Raw genomic sequence first — 18083 nt, forward strand, 5'->3', positions numbered from 1 at the left:
TAACTGATTAATCAACTGCAAAATTAAAGTCAGAGGGATTTTTAGCTTGATGATTCTTTATATGTTTACATCAATGTACCTATGACACCAGCTGATAATATGAGTCATAGCAACACTGTATATCAGCTGGAGTCAGAACCTTATAGCTATTAACCTGGACACTAACACGGTCTTCCACGTTAATCACAGAAAGTGATACCAAATGTTGTATCACACAGAAGGAAATGTGATTTTTGATTTATCCTCACATCTTTTGCACATTTTCTCCTCAACCTTTCTTTGTGCCCTCATCAACTTTCCTCTGCCTCCTCCACCTTTTGCTGCAGCACCTCTTCCCCACTGCTCCTTTACTGTTTCACTTTTCTGCCTTTTTGCCAACTTTCCCTTCGTTCTCTTCTTTTCTCTCCTTCCATTCCTCCCTGCCTCCCATAGCACCCCGCTTTGAACTAGGCCTTGTGTCTGTGGACCCAGAGGTCTGTCACTGGGCAGGTGGTTTGATCTCTGGCTGGGGAAATGCTTTGAGGAGTGCTGAGAGGGGCCAGGGGCCTGGACTAGGGGCCTCTACCTGGACCTGCTGTCTACACAAAAGATAGGAGAAACTGCTGCTCCCTTGATGCTTAGGTATTTGAACTGACAGTCCAGTCCAGCATTCATGGTGTGGTGTATTTCTCCATCGACGTACATCGGCTACACTGATACCTTAAAGATGGCACAACATAGCGAGATCAGAGGTTATGGTTCTGGTCCAGCATTGTGATATTGTGTTCTCCCTCCATCTCCAATTCACCATGATCAAAGCCAGCTGTGTCCTTTATCCATTCACTTTATAAACAAGCACAACTGTCCCGGAGTACACGCACAGCTATTTATCATGCGAGTGAGTCAGACCCAAAGTTTCGTCACTGATCTGATTTGAAATTTTTGGGGTGGTGCTCATGATGGGGAGATTTACTTTCTGTGACGGCGTCAAACCGCACAGAAAAAGTAGGAATGTTGGAAGTAGAGGTTTTGCTCAGTGTGTATGGTCCTGTGTATGTGAAGTAGTGCGGAGCGTGAGTCATATCTGACAGCTGACAAGCACAAAAAAGACAAGACTGAACCTCGGGTCAGAGCTGAAACTGGACATCATCTGGAATAACAACTGTTTGCAGATATCATCACTCGCAATTCAGTTGTTTAGGTTGGCTCCTTATGAATTACAGATTTATGTTCTTGATTAGTGAGTCTGATCAAAGACTGACTGTGTTGTAATGTCATTATTATTAGCACTGTCACATATTGCAAAAGCATTCACAAAGGTTTGAAGAAAGGATTCCAGCTCGATTTGATAGGACAGATGCTGAGACGAGTCTCTGGAAACCGTGTCAGACCAGTGACAGTAATGCGGTCAAATGAAAAGCAGACATTTCCACCACTACATCTGAGACTTTTACCCTATTTGTGAGCTTGATCAAATGATGACCCCTTCATTCTTTAGGCCAGAAAGACCCAGTGATGCTTCATCAAGGCAAATCTTTTACATTCAAAGCAGGTGAAGCCAAAGTGCAGCAGGTCTGAAGCTCGCTCAATTCACTTTTAGTCTTTAATGTCAGGTTTGTCCTTTCTCAACTACAGAGTAAGTACAACACACTTTTGCTAAGGGCTAAATCTAAACACTCTAATAGTTTCTGTATACATTTTATATACATTCATTGATTGACAATAAGTATTAAAATCTGTCAAGTTGCAAAGGGCATCAATCAAGAGTGCGTGCAAACAACAGACATGGTTGATTCCATTTGTTTTAGTCAAGAAAAGAGAAAAAAGAAACGAGAGGGCTCCCAGGTCTCCACATGAATACATGAAAACACATGCTTCTTTTCTCCTTCTGTAATCCACTGGGGACTCACGCCCCATTTGGTTCCCATTAGCATAGCTCTGGTCGCTCTGCCCCGTGTCAAAGCCCAGACGCACAGCTGCACAAAGGACAGGGACCTCTGGCTCTGTGACTGCCAGCCGCTGCGCTCAAAACCAGAACTGACATGGTGGACAGGCTTTGCACTGTGGGGATTCCAGAGGGAAGACACAAGTTTTTCCTATCAAGTGCAGCTTTTCCCCTATAGAATATAACAGTGCGTTAAACTGAAGTCAATGCACAAGTGATTAATCATTGTTTATTCTGTACCACTTTTGAGGCAAGAAAGCTCTGTTTCAAGTCAAATCCAACGTATAAAAGCAAACAAGCAAAAATTAGGCTTGGCATGAAATATTTGCTCCGCTGTATTTTGTGGCGTGCTGTGTCTGACTACAAAGGCTTTCTTTATTCGGCGTGTTTTATTTGTCACCTGTTTCCAATATGGACATTGTGAAGTCCTGATCTATCTGACGGAGCCGGGGCCTGCTTTATGACACGCAAAGCTGCCGTGTCTCTTTTCCTACACACATTGGCTGCACATTTCTGGCAGGAAATTGACAGCATTTCAGCAGCCATCTCATGGATTAGATAATATCTTGTGGGTGGAAGAGAGGACAAGATGCTTCCAGTGTTTTACAGTGACCCTAAGCAGAGACAAATTTAAATCTGAAGCTGCTGCTGGAAAGACAAGGTGCACAGATGCGCATATACACACACACAGGGTTTTCATTTAAATCTCAGCTTTGGTTAACTCACCCAACAAGAAATGTGGTCTGTGGGTGTGTGTTAAACATGGTAAAGGTTTCAATTAAGTAGGAGGAACAATACCCACCCTCCGTCCAGCAGCTGTCTGGGTTGGCTTTCTGTTGTATGTTGTCTAGAAAGAATACAGATGCTGAAAGGGACCAGGCAACTGGTGCTTTCGTGGTGTTTTCTGTGGCATTTACAGCAGCTCCAATATCAGTCTAACAGAAATCACATGACGATAATGCAGAGGTACAGAATATTAGTTTAGGACCACCATCAGTTCTATGGTTTCACAAAGCCTGCACAGACCAATTCAGCGTCTCTGTGACCTCTACATATGTCTAGTTGAGGGTTGGACGGCCTTGCGTGTCTCAGCGTTGATTCTAGCCATGCAGCCGGTTTTTCCCCCCTTGTTTAAATTCCACTTGGAACTGACTACAAGAATCCAGACTGAAGCCATCTTGTTTTGCAGCTCCTCTTTCCTGCAGTTCTTCAGTCCATCTGTCCCACTAACCGTCTTTTAATTGAGAGTCCTCCCCAGTCTGATGCTGGCCATTGCTGACTGTCAGTGTTTATACAAGTGGGCTGGGACAGGGACTGCGAGCCAAGCAAAACATCCATGAAACATCAAGCCTCCAGCTAAACAAAACCCAACAGCAAGTAACACACACTTGAGCCAGATAAGGGCTGGAAATGATGCTTTCTGAACGCAGCTAGGGTAAGATGTTGACCACGGCAGCAACACGGCAGCTGTGAGACAGTGTTGACTGTTGTCTGGGTCTAATTGATACAGCACTGTGGGATTTTCTTCACTTGCTAACAGCTTTTGTAGTCACTCATTTTTCTAGTGATTTACAAAGTCTCTCTCTCTCAGACACACACACACACACACACACACACACACCCCTGTCCTTTTCTTCACCATCGTCCTCTTTAGTTAAGAGCCAAAGAGGAAACCCTGGTGAGACGCTAGCACAGTGACTAATGTTGTGTATCTGGCCGGGCCTCAGATAAGACAACCTCCTCCCCTGGCCTGCTGTGACAAATATGTGTGAGTGTAGCATTGGGATCTGGGCCCAAGCATGTCCCTGACCAAATCCAGGCCAGACGCAGGTTAAATCATGGTCAAATTCAGCCCCGATCAGCACTTTAGAATCAAAAGAGCATGTTTTTATCATTCTGTTTTTCTGGTTTCCTCTGAAAGCCACACACACAGAAACTCGAATCCTTGATGATGTTGTTGGTGATGGCCGTCTCTGACACATCTCTCTGCACCCTCTGTTAGAAATTCTGTAATCACTCTCGTCTTTCATCTTATTGCGTATGATCACTTTTGATGCCGTCATATTGCAAACATCTCTTCTGTTGCTCTTCTCTTACACATTCCTGACTGAATGTTGAACAATGCACAAATTAATCCCAAGAAATAACAGGCACAGTCCGTCCCCTCCCTTCTCTTTTTTCCCGTCAGTGCCTCCTCAGTTGAGGGGGCTTGCTGCTTTAATGCTTCTTAATGTTGCTGTCTGCTTAATGGGCCAGATATGAGAAGTGCTGGTAGCCGGCGTAATAAGTCAGTGATTAGAGGGCGCCTTGTCACAGCAGCAGCCCCGCAGACAGTGGCACACTTTAATTGCCGTATTAGACGCCCCTTAACTATCTTGTCAGCTGTCAGACCCCAGCTCGTAAACAGCAGAGGTGCATTTGATATTTCCATTTGTTTATTTCCATCTGCTGCTGTTAGCTCTGGTACACAGAGAGGTAATTAGAAAAGGGCTGTGTTGTGTGACATGACTCTGCTAATTTAGGGTAGTCTAAATTAGAGTCGGCAAAACCTGTATACTAGAAGAGTTACATAAAGAGGAAAAGATTCGGTGGCAAAAAAATCTGAATCACCGAAAAAATAACTATTAATTATTTATTAATATTTCTGTTACAAAGTCTCCTCTGATCAACTTGTAAATTAATCTATTGATGTTACAACAGTGCAGACAATTCAGTTTCACTGTCATTATAGTGCTAAGTTAAATAGAGAAAACTGAATAGGTTGTATTATAGACGCATCCTTAATCATACATGTAGATTTACTTACAAGATCATAGGCTGGAGAATATTATAAAACAGCTTTATGAACTCTTATGACACTTCGCTTATAATCCTCACACACTGCAAGGATTGTCTCGCTCGTACCTGAAGAGCTTAAAAATGGTGTCAATTCAAATAATCTCCGTCTCCCGTCTGATTCGGTGTCAAACAGTGAGGTGACACTGTTAGAAGTGGTGTAATTTTGTGTTTAATCTTGGATTAGCCCATGTTCACTTTGACACCTCCACTTACTAATCTGGTTTACAACACCATAGGGTGGGCAAGAGGGGGGCTGGGGGGGGGGTTCTGATAGATTTAATGGTTTCTTTTTAGATTATGAGCGAGTAGTTTTACATGCTGAATTTCTGAATATTTGTGTAATCCACAGACTAGGTAAAGCTATTTGATGCTTTTCAACACCATTATGTGCACTTGGGTCAATACTGGTGGGTTTTTACGTGTGGAAAGTACAAAGCAGAAATACTCTCTCAGTACCGTTCGTGTGTTGAGCTCATTTGTGTGACGTAAGGACCGATCTGATCTGTGCTGCTGATTTTTTTTTCTCTTTCTATCTGAAAGTGCTGACTGTTTCTGACATTGTGAAATATAGGTTGTCGGCGCAGTTATGGACTCCAACCTACGACCTTTTGTGTGCATGAGCATATCCGTGTCACATTATTGTCACACTATTGCCTTGTAAGAATAACAGAAAGACAATGAGACATTTAGTGCAGATTGTAAATTCATAAAGTTTAAGGGCTTTGTTGTGAGGACACGCTATTACTGTGTCATTCTTCCTCTTGTCTCTGACAGACACCTACATGTATTTCACTTTCTGATCCGACAAGTTTCCTAAACGTAGGATCATAGTGATTTTCCTGTCGAAATAAAAATGCAGCTACTCAGCAGTCACCTTCTACATTACTCCTTATTTCCTCCTGCAAGCATTTCTTTTTTGTCTTTTTGCTCTGTTATTTAAGTGTTTACAGATTTTTTCTCCCCCCTCACATCCTAAAGAATTAACACTTAGTAAAACCTCACAGTCATTCACTGCTGACTGAACACCATATGCACCAAATGTAAAATACATTATCCTATTTGTGAGGAATTGCTGTTTAATACATATGAACTTATGTTTGTTTTATTCTTACATCAGCAGCCAAGTTACTTTGATTACATGTTCATATTAGGGACACACACATTTTCTCATATAAAATAACTGTTTCAACAAAGAAACATTTACAAGATTGTATTTTTCCCAAAAAGGTCTGCTGCATTCCTCCTACAGCTGCAGATTCCCTTTAGGCAGTTTCAGTTGCAACAGTGATGCTATCTTGATTCATCAATTCATCTTGATAATGTAAAAAATGTCTGATAAACAAAGGGCTGCCAATGCTTATTAAGATTCATGTTTCTAATGTCTTTTTCTCTTTTTACTCCTCTTTTCACCCTATGTTCTTTTCAGTCCTCTTGTTTCTGCGTGTCAGTGTGAAATTTACAGCTTGCAGCTGCTGCGCTCATTTGGACGGCGGAGCTGTATTAATTTGTGACGATTTCTGTGTATATCATACGTTTTCCCGTTCTTTTTATCGTTTAAAGAATGCGAAACATTTTACAGGATCAAATGACCTCTGGCAAAAAGTACCTGAATGTTTGGTTATGGAGATGTGAGCCACTAAGGATGAAGCATTGTGCTGTACTGAGTTGCCCTCGTCAAGTCTGGACACTTAACCTCTCACTACTAAAAGCTTTCCGGGGTCAGACTAAGTGCAGCTTGAGTGTTGAGTAATGGAGCCTCAGTCAAAACAAGTTACATTTCTGCGTTTTCAGAAAGGGAAGTTCTTTGTCGGTTCACATGAACTCTGGGAAATAACCGCATGGAAAGACAGATTCACACATTGGAATGAAATAGTAGTTATGAAATTTGTGGGCTGAGAGTTATTTTTTGCGACAGTGGCTGCAACTGCAGATATTTTTTATATGACATTTTCATCACTATTTTAAAGAAACAGTTCAGACAAAATATTCCCTCAGTATGAATGAGCTTTGACTTGAGCTTAGACTGAAATAGTCTATATAATAGCTGATCTGACTGCTTCTTCTTTAGATTTATGACTGCTAAGCTGATAAATGCTCTTTACTTCTCAGTTCTTAACCTCTCTTTTCACACACTCATTATCTCTCCTTCGTACCTGAGCTGTGATTGATGAGGATTTTTTTTTTCTATTGTGTGTTTCTACAGGCCATTCGCTGCACACTGGTGAACTGCACATGTGAGTGTTTCCAGCCAGGCAAGATTCACCTACGAACATGTGACCAGTGCAAACATGGCTGGGTCGCTCACGGTAAGAAAACGCCAATGAGTTGGGAAAATAGGATGTAAATAACTTCTGTATCTAAAGATGTGCAGCGTGCATCTGTATTGAAAACTAACGCAGATGCCAGCAGCACGAATGCTTTTCACACTTTTTATTTACTACAGAATACAGATTCTCTATCTGTGGATGTGTTTGAACTAAAATCTAAATGCTGTTACTTTTTTTTCCACAGTAGAAGTAACTTTGCAATTTTTTGTTTGCTTCTGTATTTTTCGGGAGCTTTCAAAGGCTTGTTTTTGCACCTTAGATCAAAAAAAAAAAAAAAAAAAAAAAAAAAAGAACAACCACAAGACAGATAGACAAGTGAGAGACCACACCTTATGAGTTTTTCACGGGTGTATAAGAAAAAGGGAGAGGAGGCAAGAAAGTACAAAGAGAAGGAGGAGGAGAAAAAAGATAAAAGAAAACACCTGTTTGGCTTGTGTCGGCATAAGAGCAGGCCATGGGCCCTTCAGCGGATCGCACAGGACCCCATTGACTATTTTTTAATCTCTCCCTCTGAACTGTCAGGCGCCCATCTCTTCTCTCTCCCACTTTTCATTTCATGTCGGCATTGGCAGGGACTCTGACAAGTAGTTCTTCATTTTTTATTATGTTCGTGTCTGGCTGCGCTGTGTTGTCAGGCAAAGCCCTCATCAGCAGGAAAAAGCCGTCCCAGGATCAGAGAGAGACCCAACCAGGTGTCACCCAGACAGGGAGGGGGGGACGGGAGTTAGAGGGGGAGAGCAGTATGAGGTAAGGGACTGAGACACGGAGGAGAGAGCAGGAGTGAGTCAGCCAGGTGTCGCCGACGCAGGAAAAGAGGAAAACGGGGTGACTGACGTTGTGATAGAAAGTGAAATAACACCACACGCCCTTATTATTCATCTGTATGAGTAGAGTTGTTTGAGCTTTTTTTTGCCCAGGGTGTCACCTCTCAGGGTCTCACGTGTACAGCTGGAGAGCTGCAGACGTTACCCAAGGCAAAAACAAGCACTTCCAGTGCTGTGTTTATTTACAGTTATTAGTCTCTCATCAGTGAAAAACAAGGACTGCTTATTAGTGAACACATGGAGATACACCGTTAGCCGCAGTGGATCAGTTGGTAGGGCGGTCATATACAAACCCCAGGGTTGGTGGTTTGATTCCTGGGTCCCCCTGTTTACTGGCCAGATGGTGAAGTGTCCCTGGCTAAGACACTGAACCCTGTACCTTTCTCCTATTTTCTGATACAGTATTACAACATTAAACAGCACTAGTGTTATTATGAAAAGCTTGACAACCAGGAAATAATATCATGAACACCAGAACTCAAAGCATAATCCTTGGCTTCTTCCTCCATAAACCATCTACGCTACACACCTGACTATCTACAAAGAAAGTAGAGGTAAATTAATGTGATAAGAAATGCATGTACAGTCCCAAATAGAAGGAATAAAGGCTAAAGACAGAAGAGGATGAGATGAACAGAGACAAGGCAAATAAAAAGAGATGCAACGGTGGTGTAAATGTGAACGTGCGAGAGATTAGATTAAATAAAAAGAATGGCACATAATTACATTAATGTCACTGCATTTATCTGATAGATAAGTTATTATCAGCTAATGCTGACCGTGCAATAGTCTCCGAAGGAAGATAAGAGATGACAGAGAAACTAAACAGCCATTAACCGCGTCTGTTTCTGTGTGTGTATTTTCTCTTCTTTCTCGCCCTGTCACCCCGGTCGCACACGCGCAGCTCTGGATAAGCTCAGCACCCAGCACCTCTACCACCCGACCCAGGTGGAGATCGTTCAGTCCAACGTGGTGTTCGACATCAGCAGCCTGATGCTGTACGGCACCCAGGCCGTACCCGTCAGGCTCAAGATTCTCCTCGACCGCCTCTTCTCCGTGCTCAAGCAGGAAGAGGTGCTGCACATCCTGCACGGCCTGGGCTGGACCCTCAGAGACTATGTCAGGGGCTACATACTGCAGGTCAGTAACGAGGACGCTGCCGCGACAAAACTGTAAAGCAACATATGGGTACAGTGCAAATGTCAAGACCAAATATTAGTGGTACTTACTTGTGGCTTACACACAAACGCATCCCTGCACATGCTTTTATATCTGCCTGCAATTTTCAGTCATTTCTAAAATTGGGGATAATCCCTACAGCGATCACTACCATTACCTTCTCAACAAGTGTACCTACAAATTTCTCAGGCATGTCAGTGATTTTGAGAGGTATTGATCAAAACTACAATAGTGACAATCTAGGCCACTTCAGTCCCATTGTCCGTCCATTTTCTTCACATTTTCTCTGCTGTAACTTCTACTTCAGTCTGCCCCCGTTTTCTGCCCTGTCAACAATATGCCCCTCTGCTGGAAAAAAGGGAAAGGAATAAAAAAAAAAAGTGGAGAAAAATGTCATGCCAGCAAACTATAAAACCACTGTAGTCCGTTTCCTCTCTCCATCCACCGCTCCCTCCCATATAATTGCAGTCAGACACATTTCTCAATCAAAGGTACAGAGGTTTTGGTGTTGAAACTCAAACCAAAGTGTTCCTGAATGAATTAGTTAAGAGCGAGTGAACATGTGCATGTGGTTAGCTCTGTGCATGTGTGTGTGAGAGTGTGTGTGTGTGTGTGTGTGTGCTTATCTGTATGCGTATATGGTTTAGTGTTCCAAGAGTGTAAGTGGAACAGCATGGTGAGGAGAGGTTGGTTTGTATGTGAAAACAGCTTCTGTGAGTTAAGCGCTCACAGATCCCCCTTTCTCTCTCTCTCTCTCTCTCTCTCTGTCTCACACACACACACACACACACACACACACACACACACACACACACACACACACACACACACACACAATCACACACAAAAAAACACATCAATAACAACTCATATAGTTTGATGGATCTACTGGTATTTTGCAATATTTTGCTGTTTTTTTTACAATTGTACATAAATAGAAATGTCTCTTCATGTCAAGTAAATAAAAGAAATTATGTAAATTCATTTAATATAATACAGTTAATTTATCTGTTCTGTATTTGTCCTATTAATCAATTAATAATTAAGTCTAACAAATTAAAAATAAATAGTACAAGTTCTGAGTAACAGGATGACAACTTCAAAGGAAAACACATTTACATGAAAATAATATGAAACACAAACAAGCAGTAAATCACCATATTTGCAATTTGCTTGAAAAAAAAATTATGAATCATTTAACAAAGGTGTTTGGTTTTCTGTTAAACACTAGCCTTTTTTTTTAAATTCACTATTTAATCTTAATTTTCGATTTGGCCTGACAAACCTAAATAAATGTCCCAAATGCGAGTGTGAGAAAGCCTTTGGAGCACCGTGGTTCCCATGGTCGTGGTCTCTGTGTTATTATCAGCTGGTTCTAATAGTCAGCTGGTGGGAGCACCGTTGCTCAACTGCTCAGCCTCATGTCACGCTACTGGCTAAATCCTCTAGATCTCTTCAGAAGGGCTTCAAAAGGGCCGCGGACGCGGAGGAGCAGCCAGTCACTTAAGGACAGTAAGCAGTCATTGTACGGCCCTATTAGCCTGTAAGTAGCTATGAAATTCAATAATCTTTGCAGAGCCTCTGGGCAACGCTTTGTGTCAGGGGTGTGTTCCCCACCACTATGCCATTCTAAATGAGAGATAAAATGAGGAGAACAGTATTGCAGATGATAGATAATAAGTTGTCTTTTTGATATTGATGTCAGGGGACTTTATTTGATGATAAATTGCTTTACCGTAACCCTTGTAGCCAGGCTTTCAAAGGCAGGCTCGGACTAATTTAGGGTTTGAATAAAAGTGTTTAGGCCACAGGAGTAATCATGTTAGTTTCTATTTTAACAAAATATGCTATAAATGGCCGTAATTGTCCAGTAAATGCATTCACTATTTCTGAATGATGCTCTAATGAAGCCTCTCTTTACCCTCTGTTTCGTTTTGCTACGTACTTCAACACTTTCTTTGTTTTTTCTCGGCTCACTTGCTTCTCTTACTGTCTTTCTTCTTCTCTGTTAGTACTACTACTATGTCAGTAATGTACCAGAGTTGAGTTGACAGTATGTGCAGCTGCTCTGACCACTATAATGAAAACAAACACTAGGACCACCACCAATTGTGCAATTGTCATTATTAATTAATCAACATATAAAAAAAAAGGGACAAAATATTTTATAATTTCCTAAATATCTTATTTTGTCAAACCAACAATCCCAATTTCAGACATTCAGTTTAAAATCATGTTTCACTAGCAGAGTGTTTTGGTTAGTAACAATAAGCTGCCGTGTTTTACTCCCTGTTCATTCTATTGTGATTGCTATCATTTACTGAAGTGGGAGCCAGTGTTTGTGGCCCCTGTTAACCCTCTTCCCGACTGAGTTCTTGTTATCCTCATTTATGTTCCTGTGATCTAATTCACAAAGCCTGCACGAGGTCATGCACCTGGGCGAACACACCAACTTTGTTCTTAATTATATTTTTTGTGATATTGGAGCTGTAAAGCGGTGCCTCCTGCACTGTGCTAAACTTGGAGCTTCACCAGGTCTCTTCTGGTTTGATTCTCTCCTGATGATGTTATTGTCCTCACCTGGCCTCTTTCAGCGCACACAGCCGAAGTGAGCCAAACACCTACGTACACGCTTGTATATGTATACATTGATGTACAAACACAGCATTGTTCATTCATATCTGAGGGCAGCTGTTTTATTTCATCACCGCTCTGCTTACGCTCACATTCCCTGTAGCATCAATGCATTTAGAGTGATTATCATACTATCATAATCTCTGCAACCAAGGTTAGATTACACAGCAGAATGCACTCATTTCCTCTACAGCATGTAATGCTAAAAATATGTCATCCTAACATTTTAGTTCACATTTACAAAAGAATAAATCGATCGTCAAAACCTGAGGGAAACACTCTCTCTGCCATTCACTGCCTATCAAAAGTAAATGCATCATAGAGAAGTGACTAAATATGTGTACACGCTGTCATTTACCTTTGTAATATGTTAATTAAAGTGAAGAGATGAATCAATATTATTAGAAGTTCAGTGGTTTAGTTTTTAGATTGGTATAGAAGAGGAATTATACACGACATCAATAGTCATTAAAATAAATGATAGCCTCTCTCTTATTACATTCATCTATAAACCATTTGTAGCTTCACATTCAGTAAACAAACTGCTCTCTGCTGCATTAACACACTGTCACACCTGTAAACGTACATATTAAGGTACTGCAGTATTTCCATATGTAGTGAATCTGGATGTTTTTAAATTCTGAGCAGTAGTAAACAGGTATGAAGAGAGTTTTATTATGGCCTTTGAAACGCCCCTTACAGCTAGCTGGCTAGTGTGCCTTGAGATATTCCATAAAAAAATTATCCTGAAAACTCTTACAGCAATGTCAGCCAACTTTAACAAAGTGTAGTTTACAACCCCCTCCTCTTTTTGCTTCTTTGACTCCTTTTTTACAGCTCAAAGTGACATATGAGATCTGTTGTATCTGCCAAACTATTCTCTATCATTTGCCCTTTTCTTGGACACCTCCACATACAGCGTGCATTTAAACAAAGATACAACTAAAAACAATAAATATTAAGTAGCAAGAAGTAATATTTTGCAGATGACAAAGAGTAATCTTTTCATCAAGAAAGTAAACAACATGTTTTAAAGGCTGAATTCTTGTTAACATTATCTCGGGATTTAAAAAAAAAAAAACTTTAAAGAGTGAGAGAAATAAAGAGAAACAACTTTTAGCAAATCACAAAAACTTAAAGCAACAAGGTTTTCAGCTGATAGTGATGATTGAGTGTTACGTGTGTATCGGAGTGTAATGTTTTTTTTCCACTCTTCACACTGCTTAAAATTTCTGCCTCTTGTCTCATATCCCCGAGTTCAAGTTCAATCCAAGGCAATATGCGAACAACACAGACACATTTATTTGTTGCCAAAATTCCTTGCCCTTCACTTTGGCAGGACTTCTACCTTCTCCACTCTTCAGCCCTTCATGCTTTTCTCCCCCCCCCTACTCATCCCTCTCTCCTCTCCTCTCCTCTCCTCTCCCATGGCTGTTTCCAGACGGACCCTCGGCCAATGTGCACCAGATGCCCCCCTCACTCGACCCCATCCCGCAGCCTGTCACTGCTCACTCCTCTGTTCGATACCGACAGATGGAATTGCTATCACCACTGGCTTCTCTGTCTGCCTCAGCCCATGTCTCCCAAACGCAGCACTGTCTATTTTGTCTTCCTCTTTCTTACGCCTTACCAAGTGAAAAATAATAACAGAGAGAGAGACAGAGAGAGAGAGAAAGAGAGAGAGAGATTCTGCATTTGCAGCCAACATATGGGCCCAAGCCCAGGGTTTTCCTGAGCGACATTCTCAGTAATGTTCTGTCCTTGTAGAACATTGGGCAGCCTCCGCTTTTATGAGATGTGGTTTTCCTGACTCCACACGGCTTCCAGGAGACCCAGATGGAACCGCTAACAACCCCCACCATCGCCACACAACCACACGCACACATACTGTACACACACAAACAGTCTTAACCCTAATTGCATGCACACTTGGTGGAATGCTTATTCAAACTATCAGGCGCACACACACACAGCCACAAAATCAAACTCGTCTACCTCAACGGACCTTCAACATAGGGCTTTGTTTTAGTGGCGGATGCCTCAGCATGAGGGTGAAGTTATTAATACAGTATAATCTTCTTTAATTATTTATCTTCTTATTTGCTAAATGCAGTGTTTTTCTAATGAGCACAGAGACTGGAGGTGCATTTTTTTTTTTCAGCCTGCTGGAGGACTGCAGGGGGGCTGTGCTCTTATTAAAACAAACTTGCGACTGTAATGTTGTACATGTGTAGTTACACATGTGGAATATGAGATGTAATTACATGGATTAGAGAGCAACAGTATTTGTGTAAGACAAGAAACCATTTCCAGTTGCAGGTGGGTCCTGAGGCCTTAGAGATGGTACCGTTCAACTCCGCTACAGTGGTTTAGAAAGGCATTTATTGAGTTAGAGTCACATTTCAAAATTTCGGTCTTTTCTCCCCTGCCTCCCCCTCCCTCACTGAGCTCCCCTTCACCGTTTTCTGTCTCTCACTCTGTCAACTTTGAAGGTCACCATATCTCTTGATCCTCGCCTGAGAAACTTCCATTTTAGGTAGTCAAGCTCCGTGCAACAACATTTTTTGGACACAATCCCCTTCTCGAATCCCCTCCATAAGGCACACTTGTAACCTCTATTTTCCTCCTGTCCTCTTCTCCTCCTCTCCACCCTCCATCACCTCCCAGTGCCTCCCTTTCTCTCAGAACCTGTTTTCTGTTATCACTACTTAATGCCTCACCCTGGGAGATGGACGGGGGAGAAAGCATTCTCCTAAGGTGGAAATTCTTACGTTCATATGGTTATGATTTGGTGGGGAGGTCAGCCTCAATTTTTGCTGGAAGGCTTACGCTTGGCTCTGTGCTGGCCGCGCTGGGCTCCAAACACTTCAAAGGGGGCCGGTGTACTGAATCAAGGTGATTCTTACCCCCATCCCTGCACACACACACACACATACACACACGCACACACATGCACACACAGTCTTGTCCTCCCTAGTGCTCTTAAGGGTGTCTTCTCCCTTCTCATTCTCAATCGCTCACTTCTAAGTAAGCTAGAGATAAAAGGATGTGATTCCAGATTAGAGGATCAGTCAGAGAAAGGTAAAACAGCATTATCAGCACGGCATTAAAACCTTAACTTTTCATTGCATAACTTTATACATATATGAATAAACAACTGCTTTCACAACAAGGAATACTAAATCCAGCATGTATTGTAATATTTAAACAATCAGATAAGTGTAAGACTCCTCGCTGTCACTTTTCTCACAGCTTGCAAAGCTCACAGGCAGCTCCTTACACAAGTGCTGCCCATGCCAAATCCTCAGTCCCTCGCTTTTGAATCCTGAACCCAAGCCTCAAATGAATTCAAGCTGGAGAAGCAGGGTTATGAGCAGGTTACATTGTATGCAGGAATTTGAGAAATAATGCCCCTTATATTGGATTTGGAAGGTACCCTGAATTTTACCATAGATTTGACGAGGCCTCACAAGCTGCTGCTGCTGCAAGAAGAGAAAAATGTGATTTTTTTTTTTTTTTTTTTTTTACCGCCATCTTCAGTGCTTTTAAGCTCTAAGAGTTTTGGCGTTTTTTAGCTTGAGTCTAGGCATGTGTTCTCGTTAACAAACAAAGGTTCATTTGTTTTTCTATCTATTTGTGTTTATTTGGCTGCACAGCACATGAACTGAAGTTTTGCTGACTGATTTTGCCAGATGGTGCGAGATGTTTAAGTAACATACAGACACGATAGAGAAGTGCGTCTACTCCAGTCTCTTACAGACTACGGTTCTGTGTCGTGTCATTTATCTTTACATTGTTGGTTGAAAGTGAGACCATTCAAGGAGTTTTTCCACTGATTGAAAACATAACTCTTTAGCAGGATTTTAGCAGCAGGTCACACACTGTGGGTGTTGTATCACAGAACATGATAAAGTAACTAAGAACTAACTAAGAACTGAGCATTTGTTGCAACAACTCAGTCCATCTATTTCATGCCTAGTGGCCACATGCACATTTCAAATGGTTATTTTCATTCACAATATGTGACCCAGTATATGGTCAAATTTAAAGATTATGCCAAAACATATGGAAGTGAGAGGTTTTTGTATTTGTGTGTGTGCAGAGTGATCTAATAAAGTCTGATTGGGGAGTTAACATGCTATGGAGGGCAAACATGGGAAGTGAAAATGATATGTTTAAAAAACATGGTGAGGTCTGGGCTCCCATGTGATCCCAGTAGGGATTTGATCAAACTATGCTCAGCTAGGTTACACACACACACACACACACACACACACACACACACACACACACACACACACACACACACACACACACACACACACACACACACACACACACACACAGAGAGTGCCACCTTCTTACCCATTTTAGTCTCAAATCCCCATGATAAGGCTGACTTCAAAGCCTCGTAGCCAATCCTAGAGGGTTTACCCAGGATGCTGGTTTGATTCACTTGCTGCATCTCTTCCCATGGCCCTCTCCACACCCCCCAGCACATACACACATCCTTTTATTCACATCCTATCTATATCTGAGAAAAGCAGCTCTTGCTGTCCACCTCACTGTGTCTCCAAAATCCAAGTGAAGGGGCCACCAGTGCTTTTCTTCTCTCTATTAAGTTCCACTGGCATGTCATAATTAGAATAAAAAGGAATATTCTGCCTGTATTAATAGGATGCCCTTTCTCCTCATCCCTGCTGAACACCCCTTTCCTCCCTCCTCAGATCAGTGTAATAGGATCTCTGGATCTCTCACTGCACATTTGCCTTTCTCTTTCTACCCAGCGTCCATGCCCCGTGAGAATTCCCTCAACAGGTCCTCTCTACCGCTGTGGTGCAGCTGGAGCTCCCATGAGATGCTCTTATAGTCAGCTGCACGCCTTAATTGAAACTGGGAATCTGCCAGGCTGCTTATCAGGAATTTTTATTTACCCCAACCAGACTCTGCCCTCTTTACGTTTTCAAATAGGACCATGTTATAATTATCTCCTCAAACAGAATCCCTCTCATTCAGTCATCATGGAGCGAGCCATATATCCTTTTCTCATAAGTTATAATATCCTGTCTCGCTTGTGCTGGAAAGAGGAAATGGCTTCTGAATTCTGAAGTGGCTTTTCAGGGGCTACAGGGGGTTTGTTGTTGCAGAGGGAAATTGAATTTTACTTCAAGGTCAGTGACACTAATGACAATGTGGGAAGGTGTTGATCTCGTGTAGCAGTGGTTTGTTTAGCTGCATCCCACTATATCGACCTGCTCCAGAGATTCTAGTGCTGCATTGATTGTCACACTGAATTGTTTGGGAGTGTGGTGGAAATCACTAGTGTAGTAAAAGCTAAGTATAAGTTAAGTGATTCGGGACTGCTGACAATGTAGGTGCTCAGTTACCTGCAGATAGAAAAAATAAAGGCAGTTTGAGACGAAAAGCACATAATGAAGATGTGTAGTCTTGTTAAATGAGACTTTACGGTTTCATAATAGACAGTAGAGAGTAAGAAACAGCCCAGAATGAAGCCCCGCATATAATGTGGTGTTTAATACAGCCACTGATAATATAATACTCACACACACACGCGCGGAGTGAGAATTTTAACCAATCACCTTCATGATTCACTGCTGCTTGTATGCAAGATGGTTTGTTATGGGTAGGTGCCCTGCGGTGTGAGCGAATGTGTGTCACTTCCCCCACAAATGGAAACATTTAGAAGTCTGAAGTGTGTCCTGAGGTGAGAGCTGTAGAAGCTCTCACTCATAAAGTAGCGGGGAGGCAGCCTGTGGAGGAAATGAGCTAGGTAGATTGGTGGAGGGAGAGGAGTGTGACACACACCGAAGGACCTCACACACTCACATACTGTACAGTAGAAACACACACTGGTGAATGCTGTGGTCGCGCTTTGCTCCATGTCTATCACCATCTCGTTTTTCACCAGTGTCTCCAGCTGTGTTTGACTTCCTGTGTTTCTATGTGACGCTGCGGTGTCACTGGCAGGAAGACACAGCCCGTACTGTACCTCCATGTTGTGCGGTAGTGGTTAAAAGGTTCACTGACCCTATCGTGAACCAACACCAGCACTGAGACACCTGTGAAAGTCGACCACAGAATAGAAAATAATGTGGAATGGTTGCTGGAACATAAGTGAGCTTCTCAGTTTGGTGATTCTATGTTTCAAACAGAGAATTTTTGGTGGATCTTCTCTCTCCCCACTTTCCCTTCCCTCTCTCCCTTATATGTTGTGCATGAGTGGCTTTATTAAGCAGGATGACCTGCCATGCACTGTGAGGACGAGGACTTCTCTCTCTCTCTCTCAATCTCTGGTCTAAAGAAAGACACTGCCTCTCCTCTTTGAATTGGCCTGGC

General features: G+C 42.1%; 1 protein-coding gene across 5 annotated transcripts in view; it reads left to right on the forward strand.

The window, feature by feature from the left end:
- Positions 1 to 18083, forward strand: part of bnc2 (basonuclin 2) — a 149378-nt gene that overhangs the window by 98531 nt on the left and 32764 nt on the right. For all 5 annotated transcript variants that reach the window (XM_026360121.2, XM_026360123.2, XM_026360124.2 and 2 more), the window contains 2 exons: positions 6966 to 7068; positions 8818 to 9053. In XM_026360121.2, the coding sequence (XP_026215906.1) occupies positions 6966 to 7068; positions 8818 to 9053 (339 nt within the window). The remainder of the gene's footprint in view (positions 1 to 6965; positions 7069 to 8817; positions 9054 to 18083) is intronic.

The sequence above is a fragment of the Anabas testudineus genome, chromosome 1 (assembly GCF_900324465.2).
Source record: "Anabas testudineus chromosome 1, fAnaTes1.2, whole genome shotgun sequence".
Taxonomy (NCBI): Eukaryota; Metazoa; Chordata; class Actinopteri; order Anabantiformes; family Anabantidae; genus Anabas; species Anabas testudineus.